Source organism: Bicyclus anynana, chromosome 4 (assembly GCF_947172395.1).
Source record: "Bicyclus anynana chromosome 4, ilBicAnyn1.1, whole genome shotgun sequence".
Taxonomy (NCBI): Eukaryota; Metazoa; Arthropoda; class Insecta; order Lepidoptera; family Nymphalidae; genus Bicyclus; species Bicyclus anynana.
Window position 1 is genome coordinate 852129 of NC_069086.1, and position 17241 is coordinate 869369.

The following is a 17241-nucleotide window of genomic DNA, read 5'->3' on the forward strand; positions in this document are numbered from 1 at the left end:
CTGAGCTTTCCTTTCTCCGAAGAATAAACTTTTTTTTCTATTTTTATAGTCGAAGATCTTACCTTCTGGTACTGCAAGTGAAGTGAGCAGGAAGTGTACGCAAGCGGCCCCCGTGCCGTGCCCCATCAGCGTGACGTTGGTGGGGTCGCCCCCAAACACCGCCACGTTCTCCTTGATCCAGTGCAACGCGGCTATCTGATCCATCAGCCCGTAGTTTGCTGGGGATCGCGGGAAGTCGTCCGACCGAGGGTTGAGGAAACCTGCCAACAATGTTGCTTTGTTAAATTCTAAACAAAACGATTACCTTACTAAATAGTTTGTAAAAAACATCGTAAATGGAAAACCTTTCTCTCTTTCAAGACACTTTTTATAGGGTCAAATAATTTAAATCTATTAATTTTCGACGGCCTTCGTGGCGCAGTGGTAAGCGCGGTGGATTTACAAGACGGAGGTCCCTGGGTTCGATCCCCGGCTGGGCCGATTGAGGTTTTCTTAATTGGTCCAGGTCTGGCTGGTGGGAGGCTTCGGCTGTGGGAAGTTACCACCCTACCGACAAAGAACCTTTTCGGTTTCTACACGACATCGTACCGCCAAGCGATTTAGCGTTCCGGTACGATGTCGTGTAGAAACCGAAAAGGGTGTGGATTTTCATTCTCCTCTTAACAAGTTAACCCATTTCCATCTTAGATTGCATCGTCACTTACCATCAGGTGAGATTGCAGTCAAGAGCTAACTTGTAAAAAATAAAAAAAAATTAAAAAATTAAAATATAAATTGTGTTCACACTACTAGATACAGACACACATTTGGAAAAATATTGTTTTATTACATATTTTTTTTCGGCAAGCCGCTCACTTGATGTTAAGTGTTTACCGCCGCCCTGGAACAACTGCAACGACAATGATGCATTGCCGGCCTAAAGTACTTGAATACGTACAAGAATATATAGTAAGACTAGTGAACGCCCGCGACTTCGTCCGCGTGAAATTTAGTTTTTCACAAATTCCTCGGGAACCGTAGATTTTTCCGGGATGAAAAGTAGCCTATGTGTTAATACAGAGTAAAATCTATTTCCATTCCAAATTTCAGCTAAATCGGTTTAGTAGTAGCGCCGTTAAAGAGTAACAAACATCCATACAAACTTTCGCGTTTATAATATTAGTAGGATCTGAAATGGTCGGATGAAATTTACGACTGTCTTACAAAAAAGTCTTACTTGTATTGAATTTACTGGAGAAAATTTGTAATTTGCATCAAGAACTTGCCTTATAGTATAATACTACCGTTTATAAATTAGAAAGGAGTTAAGGCCGTAATATACCTCTTCTGGGCTCCAGCCCGCAGTTGAGTTACCGAGTAAATTAGAGGTTCAAAACCCTCTCATTAACAAAACGGCTCTCTGCCTACTGCGCGCATTACTGTGAAGGTAAGTAGAATAATTAAATTGTATTCGTTACATCCCTAATTCATTTTATGTCTGGGCTATTACCGATATGGGTAAGGGCCTATGTATCTAAGTAGATGCGAGTTTGAAATGAGGGCAATTTAATTAGATAACTAATTAAGGAAACAGTTTGTTCTAAACGTACTTATCAACTACGTTACTTAAGCATATCATCAGAATCAACTTTAATAGTGGACTAGCTTAATATGCAGCTTTGAATTACGAAGCAAGGACTAGAGTCCTTGGTTCCGACCAAGGACTAAATTCAATATTTTATAGTCCGTTTTAAATATTGAAATTCTGTTACTTTCAAGAAATGTTGTTGGTGGCTTTATACACCAGGGCCAGAGCACGTTATGCCCTAAATTCCGTCTGATAACGAGCGCTACCGAGGTAAACATTACAAACATTACTCCGCCAATTCGTATTAGAGTAGCCTTGTGGGTATAAGCTTCAAATCCCTTTTCTTACTGCAACTCATGGTCTTTAGCGGACCGTAACAATAAGGTGACAATGAAGATGATAACAATGATTGGGACCTAATTCTTTTTTTATTATTATTTTAAATACCACTGTCTCAGACTGCATATGGTTACATTATTAAACAAGAACTAAACAAGACTATCAATCAATTTCTGCGCAGTAATAAAGCAGTAATTGATGAGTACATAATTCACTAGATCCTGAACTATATTAAATGAAACGAAGTTAATAAACCTTCTCAGAAAAGTACCCAACAAAACGGAAAAAAATCTAAAAGAAAATTATCGCGTTTAAGAAAATTACACTCTTTCAAGGAGAGTGGAATGAATAATAAATTAATGTAGTTTTCTAGAATAACGGTCGGTACTTTTCAGCGGACTTACTACCTACTCGTTTATGCTGCTCTATCTACGTCATTATCTAAGCTATACAAATAAGTTGAAGTGTCTGTTTGTATTTTTTTTTGAATGCGTGAAAGAGATTAATTAATATCATCATATTTTCATCAACATTAACAGCCCAAAATGAACTCACTATTAAGCGTGAGCCTCCTCTCAGGGTTATTTTAATAGTCCACCACGCTGGCCCAAGACGGGTTGGCAGGTTTCCTCGGGATGTTTTTCCTTCACCATTTGAATTTTTGACTTTTAATTTCTTAAAACTGAAATACGTGGATTCGAACATATGCCTTCCGTATTAAAGGCAGAGGATATATCCACTGGGCTCTCACGGCTCCTATTTAATATACAATCTGCTTATTTCATTTATATTTTTTGTCTTTCTATTGGTTTCTTTCGGATAATAACTGAAACCTGGACTGTTTTTGATAGGAATTTCACTGGCGCTTATCTGATGTTGTATGGAGCAACTTAAGCTGCATTTTATATTTTTCTGATATTTCTCTAGTGATGTACTACTTGAGCTAGAGGAGTAGTGATGTACTGCTTGATATAAGTCAGAAAAATAGTAATATAAAAAATATTACTTAAAAATCACTGTTTTTATCTTAGTGAACCTATTTTTAGTTTTGTTTAGTATTTTAGAACAAATTTAACGAGTTTTTATTTAAATACGTTTTAGTACTAGAGCGTTTTTTTGTAGAAGATTGTAAAGCAGAACTAATTAACTAAATACTGTAATTTTACTTTAAGGTTTTATATTCCGACAACGGCCTTTACTTTAGGATTAGGTTTAGCCTTATTTGCTGGCAAGATATAAGTATTTTTTTAAAAGCCAAGAGATTGTAAGTCCATGCTCCTGACATAGTTCAATACAGTAGGCAACTATGAAATTTTGACCATAATGGAGAAACGAGGCAGGTTTCAAAGCTTCCAAAATTTTACAGTTTCTACGTGCAGTTTAAACACCTAAATTCAAACGGTTGAAGTCGCGAGTAAGTGCCTGTGAAGAATAATACATTTATGCGCCGGCTAAGTTTGACAAGGCCGATATATTTTAGGCCGGGATGTCACCCTGGAGAATAAAGACCGACCGTTCCGATCCGATGTGATATGGGTGGATTTATTTTAAGCCACAGTTTAGCTCAGATTTCGCAGGGTATAATGGAGCTCTAGCTGACGTCAGCTTAAGGTTTCAGTCATGAATATGAGTATATTTTAACATGACAGCTTATTCCTTGAATGGTGTTTATATTTTTTCTGTGTATTGAAGTTCCAAATTCACCTCCCTTAATTTAGGAAAATGAATGTCTGTGTTTTTAAGACATCATCATCATCATCTCAGCCGATGGACGTCCACTGCAGGACATAGGTCTTTTGTAGAGACTTCCAAACATCACGATACTGAGCCACCTGCATCCAGCGAATCCCTGCGACTCGCTTGATGTCGTCAGTCCACCAAGCTGAAGTGGCAATGGGCGGGGCACATAATTCGAAGAGCCGATGGACGTTGGGGTCCTGGAATGGCGGCTCCGCACTAGTAAGCGCAGTGTTGGTCGACCCCCCATCAGGTGTTTTGAGAATTACTGGTATGTAATCATATCGTCTGATGACGATGACCGATCATTTTTAAAGTGGTAATTCATAAGAGAAGGTAAACCGTTTGGTAACGCAACGCGTTAAAGCTGAAGTTGCCACGTTTGACACTTGCACTTGACAGAGCGAACTTCGGACTGATCTAACGACCACAGACTATTTTAAAAGTTTCAATGTTGCAGCTGTCAAAATGTTGTTCACACCTCTCCTATAATTGAGAATTCTCAATTAAAATCAATAATTAAAGCAATTAATTTAAGTTATAACCTTTGTCGAGCGTCTCGAAACAATTTAATGACATCAACCGATCGATCATACAAATAAATATTTATTCTTACATACAAATATATCAGGCAAAAACCAAAATACCACCACCAAAATACGAAAATGGAATTCTTTCCTTAGTATATCCATCAATCATATTGTGATATTACAATCCATCTACTGGTTTAATTCAAGGTAAAAGTTTATATTACATGGTCTTGCTTTCGGTACGAATTATTTTATATTACTTTCCATGACCTGTTTCATAAAAGGCTAAAGTATATTGACATCAGTAGGACTAATTAGAAATTTTCAAGGATTTTTGGAATGAATATGAAAAATGTTTTTGTAGAAAACTTTTAATGAATTGGCCAGTTTCACTTAATTTTTGTTGTGTTTGATATTCCAAGTCAGAAAGTTCAAAGTGTTATTTCAGAATGAGCTTGCAATAAACGCAGTCAGGCATTTTTTTGTACCTAGGTGAGTAGAGAAAGCTGAAGAGTTTGTTTGTTTGCTTGAACGCGCTAATCTCAGGAAATACTGGTCCGATTTGAAAAATTATTTCAGTGTTAGATATCCCATTTATCGAGAAAGGCTATATGTTATCCCCGTATTCCTACGGAAACGGAAACCACGCTGGTGGAATCGCGCGGTGTCAGCTATTTCACTCATAAGCTTGTTATTTTTTGTATGTTTAAGATTTCCTGTAAGCTATCATATCGCATATGATTTTTATAATTATCATTTTGCACAATGTTTGTCAACACTACAAGGACTTCAAAGAAATATTTATTACGGAAATTTTCCTCTAAACTTTTACCGTCATTTTACGAGCTCATTAATTGTATCTTAGGAGTATATAAAACCGCGAAAGGTAGCGTGACACGAGCGCGGGTCGAGTGTACCGGTACATACGACTACATTTTGCGCTTATGTACAGTCAGCTAAAGTGAAATATTTCGCATTGTTCTGAGCCACGCGTCCCGTAATATCAACATAGTTATGTGAAATTTTGATATAACTTCAATGTTCGTGTCGTCAAAAGGATGCCGGGAGGAGAGGCGGATTGTTTTAAAGCCGCGGGATATTATTTTAATAATATGACTTTGTAATATATACCCTAGCTTGTTATATTGAATTAGCCTTGTAATATACTAGTATATAATTAATCATATTTAGTAGGTAGTCTAGTAGACATGTGCTCTTTAGTACAAAACTTTTTCTCCTTCTCATATAAAATTTGTTGAGGTGTCATTTGATTAAGAATTGAAAGTAGATATATTCAATTCCAAATCGAAAAAAAACATACATATAGCCGAACGTAGAACCTCCTCCTTTTTGGAAGTCGGTTAATGACGCCTGAACTATTTTTGTATATATATATACAATATGTTTACTAGACTATACTATTTTACCGGCCCACTACAGGACCAGTAACCTATGCTCGGAGCTTCTTTCTAATCTAATTAGAAATGAGGAGATTCGCACTAAGCTAGATGTTATTTTGTACTGACAAAGCGTTAAAATAAAAATTTAAAACAATAAACACACTGGTGTTCATCAAATGTATGCAAAATTGAATCTTTCTAGTACTAAGTCTCTGAGGCAAGCCATGGAACATCGACCTTATAACAAAGTTCAATGCCGAGTACGGACGGACGAAAATATTATACGGGTTTCGGTAGATTACGGTGTCCTAAGCTCATGTGTAACATAAATTTAATAAAATAAATAATTTAACAACTATGGTGCCGAAAATCCCTCGATAATCGATATCGGGGTTTAAAATTATTAATAAAGTTGGCAAGAATTGCAAACTGGAAATATTCAATTAATAGCCAGGAATAAATACAAAATTCGTCCGGAAATTGTTCCAACAACTTTCCGCGAGTTATAAAGGGAGACGTAGTAAATATTCATCGTTTTACAGAAAGCATTTTCGCTATAGTCTAGGAGCTGGTGATCGATTTGTTTTTAATGAAATATCAAATCAAAATATACAACTTGTCTGTGTTCCGGAGTGACGATAAGTTAATGTTCATTGTATTTGATTGTTGTAAATGAACGTTGTACCATGTTTACGTAAATGGGCGTTATTCATTACACCACTACTTTGATTGATCTGGATTAAATTCCACGCAGCATACATCATCATCATCATCATATCAGCCGATGGACGTCCACTGCTGGACATAGGCCTCTTGCATGGACCTCCAAGCATAACGATCTCGAGCCGCCAGCATCCAGCGGTTTCCTGCAATCCGCTTGATGTCCTCGGTCCACCTAGTGGGGGGTCGACCAACACTGCGCTTTCTGGTGCGGGGTCGCCATTCCAACATCTTGGGACCCCAATGTCCATCGGCTCTTCGAACTATGTGGCCTGCCCATTGCCACTTCAGCTTATAAAATTTATAAAATTTTAACTCTCATGTCAATCCGAGGTATGAGTCGTATTAAGAACCAAGCCAGATAGATAACAGCTTAGAGGGTATCAAGCAATGCTTACATAACTTACTATCTATATCAGTTGTCCTTTAAAAGTGAACGCTGAACGTTCACAGATTTTTACTCATTATAAGCACTTGACCCTCTGTTAATTTCATGGACAAACTGTTCACTAGCTCTCAGATTATATGAAAATAGGAAGCCAATTTATAATCTGTAACTTGACGCGTACAACATAAACAGTTTCTAAGTTTCAAACGTAATCAATTAAAATTATTATTGCTTGGAATGTTATTGTAATCGATTTCGTAACTTGATATTAGCTTGATATTGCTTCATCATCTGAAGTTTCAACTTTTATAATATCTTTCCTGAATATTTATTTACGCCTTTAATATAGTTTATTATGAGACCTCATAATGCCTTGAAGCATTATTTTGCTTATTACATACACATTACAAACGAGGTATCGTGACTTTACTTCTATTAAATCGAGTGTTATATCTTTATAATTTTTATTATTAGTTTCTTCGTTAGGTTGCCTGGAAGAGATCGCTTTTTAGCGATAAGGCCGCCTATTGTGCATTTTTCTTTCTTTCCGTTATTTTTCTGTATCGTATGTTTCTGTGTGGTGTACAATAAAGTATATTTTCATTTCATTTCATTTCAAGAACGCCTGTTTAAATAGTTTTATTCATAAAAATAAATAATAAGTACCTATTTTTATTAACGAGATGCTTTAAAGCAAATCATTAATATTAAAAGATTAATTTTGTAATATTTTCATGAAGTGAATGTGAGCCTTTTAATTATCGAAAATAAATAAAGTGCTGTCAATAAAAATGAATGAACAACTTTTTTGAACAAAAAATAATTGAAGACAATAATTTTAGTAGCATTCGTAACACAAAAAGTTAGCAAGTTACTCTAGAACTCGAATGAAAGTTGCCAAGTTACTCTAAAACTTTACAACAAGTTGCCGACTCATTGTAAGATGCTTGCGGTGGTTACAGGGCAGAGTTCTATTTGAAAAATTAAAGTCCAAGTAAAAAAATCAGTTGACCTGCTATCAAAATAAGAGGGGCAAGGCAATATTCCACCATGCTCAGGATGCTGATTGGCAGATTTCATATATGTAAATAATTAAGAAAATTCTCTGGTATGCAGGTTTCCTCATGATGTTTTTCCTTCACCATGTGAGACACGTGATATTTGATTTCTTAAAATGCACACAACTGAATAGTTGGAGGTGCATGCCCGGACCGGATTCGAACCTACTCCCTCCGAATCGAAGGTAGAGGTCATATCCAATTGACTATCATGCTATTCTCGGATTTAATACGACGTTATTTTTAGTTGAGTTTCCGTAAATAAAGATCATGAACATACTAGTTTATTTTACCGGTTAACTGCCGGGTACTGGCATAATTCATTCTATTTTAAACAAAAATTATAAACGAATCGAATTAACGTAACGAATCTATACTAATACCTACTAGTCGACGCTCGTTTCAACCGCGTAGTTCCTATTCCTGTGAGAATAACGGGATAAAATATAGCCTAAGACACTCCCAAATAGCGTGGCTTTCTAGTGGTAATAGAATTTTTAAAATCGAGATCCAGAGATTACCCCCTACAACACCACAAACTTTTCCTCTTTATAATATTAGTATAGAAGTATAGATTATAAGGAGGTAAAGTTTTTGTGATACGTCATAAAACCCATTATTATTGTCATTCTACAAATATTATAAACGCGAAAGTTTGTATGGATATTTCTTTGGATGTTTGTAACTTTTTAAAGCTGCAACTACTTAACAGATTTGTCTGAAATTTGGAATGAAATAGATTTTACTCTGGATTAACACGTAGGCTACTTTCCATTCCGGTAAAATCCTTGGTTCCCGCGGGATTTGTGAATTCCACGCGGATGAAGTCGCGGCGACCGCTTGTACTGGAACTATGCGGTCGAAACAGCAGGACAGCGGATAGTAGTACTTAAACTCTCGTACTCGTAAATATAATTATTCCTACATTCGTCAGTGCAAACAACTAACACAAACTAAATCATCAAAACGCCCTCAAATCTTAATCACTACATCGCATGCTTCGCATCGATAAGTCTGTTTGTTTGTCTGTACTGATTACGGCCAACGCTGTTTTCCTTTTACAAACAATTTTTTTCCTGTAACGGCGGTTTGTAATTGATATAAATTACCTTGTTTATGTCTTTGAGGGCTCGCTTGGGTTGTTTCTTTATGTGAAAGGAGTTTTCCTTTTTTCCACGTTGTGGAAAGTGTTTATCTTAATGATGTATTCGCACGACTAAAGTGCACGTGAAATTTGTCAACGAGGAACAATGAAAGATGTATTTACATAAAAGTTTTTTTTTATCTTTACAAGTTAGCCCTTGACTACAATCTCACCTGATGGTAAGCGATGATACAATCTAAGATGGAAGCGGGCAAACTTGTTAGGAGGAGGATGAAAATCCACACCACTTTTCGGTTTCTTCTTCGGTCTTTGTCGGTAAGGTGGTAACTAGCCACGGCCGAAGCCTCCCACCAGCCAGACCTGGACCAATTAAGAAAATCTCAATCGACCCAGCCGTTGATCGAACCCAGGACCTCCGTTTTGTTTATGACACATAAAAAACATACATTCTAAAGGAAACCACCTTCACTGGGAAAAGGCGATTTATATCAAACTGAAGATATACTATAAGTTATAGCAATATAGATAGCTACAGATATTATAGAAACATCGACATAGATAGCTATAGATATACAGTTAGGAAATCTCAATATGTCTGACCCTGAATTCAACATAGTTTATGACAGCAATCGCGATGAGATGAATCTTATACGCAATGTTTATGGGCATACATCGCATAAAATTTATTGGTCTTGTAACGGTAGTGCTCAATCTTCGGATAATGGTTAATAATGTTTACCCCCCTAACATTCTCATGGGTATATTAAAAACATAAGCATGTTATGGGGTTAATACTGTCATGATATACAGCTATAACTTCTATTTCTTCCATTTTAAAAAGCCTTAGGAATAGTAATTAAATATGGGATTCTTGTTTATAAAATCTATGTTAGGAATTTTTATAAAAAGTATTATAATAATAGTTTCCCTTTCTGCTCTCTAAATAAGCTAAAATTTATCTTAATGATGTATTCACACGACTAAAGTTCACGTGAAATTTGTTTTATGTAGAACTTACAAAACGTGCTCTTAACTTTTCTAGTTCAAATGAGATCGTTCGATACAATCGTTGTACTAAGTAATCATTCCTACCATAAAAGTACTGTTTGTATAATATTGTACCATAATAAGTAGTTTTTATGCTGCCCTATGGCTTACGTGCAGCAATGAAGTCCCGCAGTATCTGGAACTGTAAAAATCTCTAAGAACAGCTGATAGACCTTCCAAAACTCCCGATAACACCGCCAACGCCTACGGCACTTACACAATAAAAAAATAAAGCTAATTGACCCTCACTCACTATTACACATGGATGTATGGGCAAATACAATGGTTCCAAGGACTAAACTCAAACCATGACGTCCCAGTGTTGAGTCAGGATCATTGATCATATTCCCAGATCTATTGAGGCCAAATCTTTTGAAATTGTAGAAATTCAAGGAGGAAAAGAAACTCACCTAGTATCCCCAGGCGGTAGTTGATGGTGACGACGACCAGGCCCGCGTGCGACGCCAGCACGGCCCCGTCGTAGGGGTTGCCGGAGCTCCACTCGTAGCTCTCGCCGTGCACGAACACCAGCACCGGGTAGCGCGCCACCGCGTCGCGCACTCCTGCTGGAGAGTGAGCATCGGTTATTGGGGCTCTTTGCCTATGTTGGGAGTGTCTGCATTACACAAATACGGTAGCTAGACTTTGTCCGCGTGATTGGATTTCTCATATCATTTCACTCCACTTTTATTTTCCCTTGGGGTACAACTTTATTATTTTTCAGAATACATTACATATTCCTATTTAACCGATACCCTGTGTACCACTTTTCATATATTTGTTTGACAAATATATTGAACTAGCGCCCGCGGCTTTGTCCGCGTGGAATTTAATAATAATAATAATAATAATAATAATAATAATAATAGCCTTTTATTCAGATTATTAATTTTTACAAACTAAAAACATAAACGAAAGATTTATGAGTGTAGTAGCTGTTTCTTGGTTATTTTTTGGAAATCTGTTTGCCAATCGGCAAAGGCCTCCTCCAACCTCTTCCATTCCTATCTATCTTCAGCCACTCTATTCCACGTCACGCCTGCTACTTGTCTGATGTCGTCGTCCCATCTTTTTTGTGGTCTACCTCTTCTTCTTTTTCCTTCTCTGGGGTACCATTGTGTCACAAATTTGCTCCATTTGTCTTTTCCTCTTATTGTGTGCCCTGCCCACCATGTGTGCATTTGAGCCTTTTGATTTTGTTTGTTATATCTATGGTTTTGGTTTTGTTTCTTATGACAGATTTTTTCACTCTGTCTGACTTTTTTATATTTAACATGCTCCTTTCCATTGCATGTTGGCAGGTCGCGAGATTGCTTAGTGTATGTTTTGTTAACGCCCAAGTTTGGCTGCCATACATAAGGACAGGTAGTACACATGTATCAAAAAGTTTACTTTTCATGTTTATATGAAGCGTTCTATCTTTCATGATTTCCTTAAAACTCCAGTATCTCTTCCAGCCGTTGGTTATTCTTCTTTCTACTTCTTTGCCTACAGAATCTTTTTGGGTCATTAGCTGTCCTAGGTATATGTATTCATCTGTGTAATCGATTTCCGTTTTCCCTGAGATTATAGTGGTTTTCTCTCCATTAGTTACTACTCTTGTTTTCTCTGGATTCAAATTCAACCCTACTTTCTCACTTTCATTTGCCAGTTCGGTAATCATTCTTGTTATGTCTTCTGATGTATTAGCAAATAACACTACATCGTCTGCAAATCTCAGATGCGTTAGTGAGGTACCGTTGATATTAATTCCTAAATTTTCCCAATGGAGACGTCTAAATATCGATTCTAGTACAGCGGAGAATAGTTTTGGAGAAAGAGGGTCACCTTGTCTGACACCTTTTTCTACTCTTATCTGTTCGCCTTTTTTTTCCAGTTGTATTTTCGCAGTACTTTGATTATATACATTTTTTATTAAACGAATATATTTATGTTCAATTCCTTGTTGCTTTAGGGTCTCCCATATGTTTGCTTGAAACAAGGAATCGAATGCTTTGCTGTAATCGACGAATGCAATGTAGTATGTACGCTGATATTCATCATACTTTTCTAAGACTTGGCGTACTACGTGTATATGGTCGATCACCGAATAGTCTTTACGAAAACCCGCCTGTTCAATGGGTTGTTGTTCGTCTAATGTTTTTTCAATTCGCTTTAATAAAATCTTAGCGAATATCTTATATATGTTGGACATAAGGCTAATAGGGCGGTAATTTGCGATTTCATGTTTGTCCCCTTTCTTGTACAAAAGGATGATGTTAGACACTGTCCATTGCTGTGGAATAGTTTCGGTGATCATGATCTCATTAAACATTTCTGTAAGGATAGGTGTCATGCAGTCCTTGTTTTCTATTAGAATTTCGTTAGTAATACCATCAGGCCCTGGTGCTTTGTCCCTCCTTTGACTAATGATGGCTTTTTCTACTTCATCGTAAAGAATGTTAGGGATGTCTGAGGTCTCTGTTAGATCACTTTCGTCCTGTGAGATGTTGCATTCATATATTTTTTTGTAGTAAGATGTAGCAATCCCTAAAATATCTGATCTGTGATGATTCCATTTTCCACATCCTCTTTTCATTTTAACGATCCAGTCCTTTGAGTTGATTAATTCTTTATAGGCTTTTTTGACACCACCTGTTTTCATTATGTACTTTTCAATAGTTTCCATTCTATTTCTTTTCCTATCCGCTCTTATACTTTCTTTAATATTTCTACTGATTTCTGCTAAACGTCTTCTTCTGTGTGGAATTTAGTTTTATACAAATATCTCGGGAACGGGATTTTACGAGATAAAAAGTAGCCTATGTTTTAATTCAGACTATAATCTATGTCAACTTCAAATTTCACGTGATTCGGTTCAGTAGTCGAGGTGTAACAGTTTTCGTACCATTAAAATCATCAGGTTTTCGCAATTCTCGGGAATCCATGGATTTTTTCGGGATAAAATGTAGCCTGTGTGTTAATCCAGAGTAAAATCTAATTCCATTCATTGCTTTAGTAGTAGCGGCGTTAAAGAGTAACAAACATCTAAACAATCATCCAAACAAAACATTCAACCATGCATACAAACATACATCCATACAAACTTTCGCGTTTATAATATTAGTAGGATACTTTTATTCCTTCATTTTTTCCACTTACAAAGAGTAAAACTGAAATTTTCATTATAACATATCTGGTTATATAAAAAAAATCCTTTTTAGTCATTATAAATATGTTAATAAGGAAGTACTATAGACAAAAAAGTATATGAATCTGAATATCTGTAGTATAAGATAGGACGACAAAAGTAAATCAGCACAAAACGTATTTTAGAGTAACAGATTTTTTCGAAATCATTTATTGAACTCGTAAGGAAAAAAATCGTTTCAAATATTTCATGCGGACGTAGTCATAGCCTTCCATTCCATTATATCTGCTTTTTAATCTTTTTCTGCAAAACTAATGGGTAAATCCTTGTTGCTAGTTGTTTTAGCACACCAACAAAACCTTTAACGCCACTCTGGTGTATGAAGCTAGCAATAAAAGATAAGAGATTATTAACAAAAAAGAGAATATAGCCGCAAACTATAATATTGTCTAGCGGGAAACAAAGTTTTTATAACGGCATTAGTATTGCGGGTCGCGCCTTACTGCCTATAAAGCCGTGTTACGAGGCCATGATAAGAAAATAATATTTTTCTTACTTGCACTCACAGTTTTGTAAGAATATTATAAAAGTTAATGTCGCCACATTGTGCGAAATGGTCGCCCGTTTGGCTAGATTAAGAACCTTTTCACAGGACGACATTTTCGTGGACTTCACCTACCTACCGGTATGTTTTTCTTATTCAATGCTAACTGTATATAGCGTTTTTATGTTACGAACCATTGATGTAAACTCTTCTATAGCAGACAGAGACTTTGCAAGTCTATCTGGGATAATATGTACCTAATAAATTATGTTTTTAATTCGTATAATAATCTTCATTTACAGAGAAGGTAGGCTACCTAAACGCGATCCTAAGCGACATAACAAAACATATCAAAATAATGAATTATAAATAAAATAGAAAATAGACTAGGTAATATAAAAAATTATAAATTGGCTATTTTTCCGCTATTTTTTGAGATAGCGGATGCTCGCGACTTCGTCTGCGTGGGAATCCAGGGAATCATCTATATCCATACAAAATTTATTGAAATGTAGGGTATATAAGCTTTCCACCCAGTTTGCCAAAAAACTTTCACGTTCATAACTCATATATTTCCTATCTCTATTAACCTAACCTATGACTTTGGTTGTCATTGCGAGAGGTCATTGCGAGAATCACAGTAATATTATAAATGCAAAAGTTTGTGTGTAAGTGTGTAAGTGAAAAAGTGTGTAAGTATGTTTGTTCCTCTTTTACTCTGCGGCTACTGAAGCGATTTGACTGAAATTTGGAATGGAAATAAATTTTACTCTGGAATAACACAGGCTACTTTCATCCCGGAAAATCCATGGTTCCCGCGGGATTTGTGAAAAACTGAATTCCACGCGGACGAAGTCGCGGGCGTCCGCCAGTTGTTCTATAAAACAATATAACAAGGAACATCCCCAGAAGGCCCGCGGGTCGTTTGGCTAGATTAAGTATTAAGCCGCAGAAAGACGTAAACGTAGATAAAGTATAAAAAGTGTGTCCGCGACTGATGGTGCGACCCCGTTTTATTAAAGCCTCCATTCAACGAAATGGCGTCATACGCTCGCCATTTCCTTTTTATAGTGACGGACATTGGCTTAGCGGTTTAAATATATTGTCTGCTTTTCGAAAAATTAGAAAAAAAATCATTCATTTACACATTACAATAGCACTGTAGTGGTATCTCCTCGACCACGAAGTAGGCATTTCAAGACCAATGCCCTAAGTAAAAGCATCAATGTCACTATTTTCATGGATTGCATAACCATGCTTGCACATTGAGATGCTGTGATGTCACTGGATCATCTTCCACCTTCACACAGTAAGTAAATTAAATAGTATTGAATCTAATCATTTTATACTATAATCTAATGTATGATTTTTGAAAGAAAAATTATTTAAATTTAGACACTGCGAGTAGTTCTCAAAAAAGAGCAACTGTTGAGTATATTACCGGCTCTTTTCAGTAAATTCTGCCTTCTGAACAATTGATAGAGTCATTAGTCACTACAAACAGACAAAACTGTCGTTTCAAAAGTGCTTGTAAGCCTTTATGAAAAAAATGAATATTGAGTTATTACTAAAATCTTGAAAAATTACCAGCTCAAGTATCGCATGCAAAGGAGGTTCATAGAATCAAGTATAAAATTAAGTAATTAGTAATTAATTACCTACATTTCAGCCACCGCCACATACTTATGTGAAAGAACGCTAAAACGAGTGCGTCATCTAGACTAATGTTATAAAGAGGAAAGAATTCATTATTTATTGGTATTGAAAAGGCTCTAAAACTACTAAACCGATTTGAAAAATTCTTTCGCTGTTGGGAAGCTACACCATCGCCAACTGTTATAGGCTGTATTTTATTCCCGTATTCCTTCGGGAAAGGGAACCACGCGGGTGAAACCACGCGCTGTCTGCTAGATATAAGCACAAATATATACAAGTAATCAGTATGTATCCAAACTAATAAACAAACTATATCAAACCAGTAAAACTCACTACCAACAAACTTGCGACAACATTTCAACTAATATCTAGACACATAATTGGAAAACTTATAACTAATCTATACTATTTGTGTTTAGCGAGAGTAAGTACATGACCAGACCTGATGATGATGACACGTGAGATGTTATCATATCATTGAAGCAGAAATTCTGACAGCTTATGCTTCTAGCATAGCTAAGCACTATAAACAACTACAGAGTTTGGCACATTATCATTATTAACCCATTTTCAGCTAACTATTGAGCAAGAGTCTCCTCTCAGAATGAAAGAGGTTAGTAGGCTTCAGTCCACCACGCTGGCCCAATGCAGATTGGCAAACGTCACACACATAGAGAATTAAGAAAATTCTCAGGTATGCAGGTTTCCTAACGATGTTTTTCCTTCAATGTTTGAGACAAGTGATATTTAATTTCTTAAAATGCACATAACTAAAAAGTTGGAGGTGCATGCCCCGGACCGGATACGAACCTACGTCCTCCGAATCGAAGGCAGAGGTCAGATCACTGGGCTATCACGTCTCTAAACGAATTAGAAATAACAGGTTTAATAAAAGTTTATAGTCGATGGCCCACTTACTATCAGATGGGTCATCTGCTTCGTTCGTCAAATATTACTATAGAAACGATTCATCAAATAGGCAATACAAACAAGCTGAATGATGATGGGACAATATGGACTTTTAATTAGATTCATACGTATGCCATATTATATTGACAGCCTCCGTGGCGTAGTGGTATGTGATTTACAAGATGGAGGTTCTGGGTTCGATCCCCGGCTGGGCTGATTAAGGTTTTCTTAATTGGTCCAGGTCCGGCTGGAGGGAGACTTTGGCCGTGGCTAGTTACCACCCTACCGACAAAGACGTACCGCCAAGCGATTTAGCGTTCCGGTACGATGTCGTGTAGAAACCGAAAGGTGGATTTCATCCTATTTCTAACAACTTAGCCTGCTTCCATCTTAGTTTACATCATCACTTAGCATCAGGTGAGATTGTAGTCAAGGGATAACTTGTAGAAAATAAAATAAAATAAAAATATATCTTTAAAATCGACAACGAATTTCTCAAACTATTCTAAGCCTCTGCTAATATAAACACTAGCTACGCTGTGCCAAGTAATATCGATATATTATTTTTACGAGCCTTTCGCAACTAATAATAGAAGCGAACGGTCACTTGATGTGTATTTGAGAGGCTGACCTGATATATGAAATTAGGCGGCAAGGTCAGCTCTCATGAGCTTAGGGAACACAATATTGTCTATGCTCTCCATACAAATATTATTCTTGTCGCTTGCAAAATCCTGGGAATTATGATTTACTAGCAGAGGTCCTGCGGCTTTACTCGCGTACCTAGTTATCGTGTCTGAAGGGATTTACTCGGTGATGATGTAGATTTTTAATGGTGAAAGATTTTTAAAACCAGTCTAGTAGTTTTTGAGTTAAATAGTAACAAACAAACAAACAAAAAATCAAGTCTTACTCTATAAAATATTATTTTAGACCGATCAAGTTACACGTACAAGGTTTTCTAAGTTAGAGGCTGTGTTTTGCGTCTACTTCCGGGTCAAGGCTGTTTTTCTTCAACGGATCGATTTTCCACTAGTCTCTTTTTGTTGTTTTAGCGAAGTCAGCTGGAACTATGCAAGAGGCCACTTTATCTTATATTTTCTCTGCATAA

At 36.6% G+C, this 17241-nt stretch overlaps 1 protein-coding gene across 2 annotated transcripts in view; it reads right to left on the reverse strand.

Annotated features, from left to right (window-relative positions):
* The window catches only part of LOC112044580 (neuroligin-4, Y-linked), a 118035-nt gene that overhangs the window by 35916 nt on the left and 64878 nt on the right, over window positions 1-17241 (reverse strand). The window contains exons 3-4 of one of the 2 annotated variants that reach the window (XM_024080452.2): window positions 10302-10454; window positions 63-260 (exon numbers count right to left, since the gene is read on the reverse strand). In XM_024080452.2, coding sequence (XP_023936220.2) covers window positions 63-260; window positions 10302-10454 — 351 coding nt within the window. Of the gene's footprint in view, window positions 1-62; window positions 261-10301; window positions 10458-17241 lie in introns of both variants that reach the window. The other variant, XM_024080451.2, reaches the window with a different exon arrangement.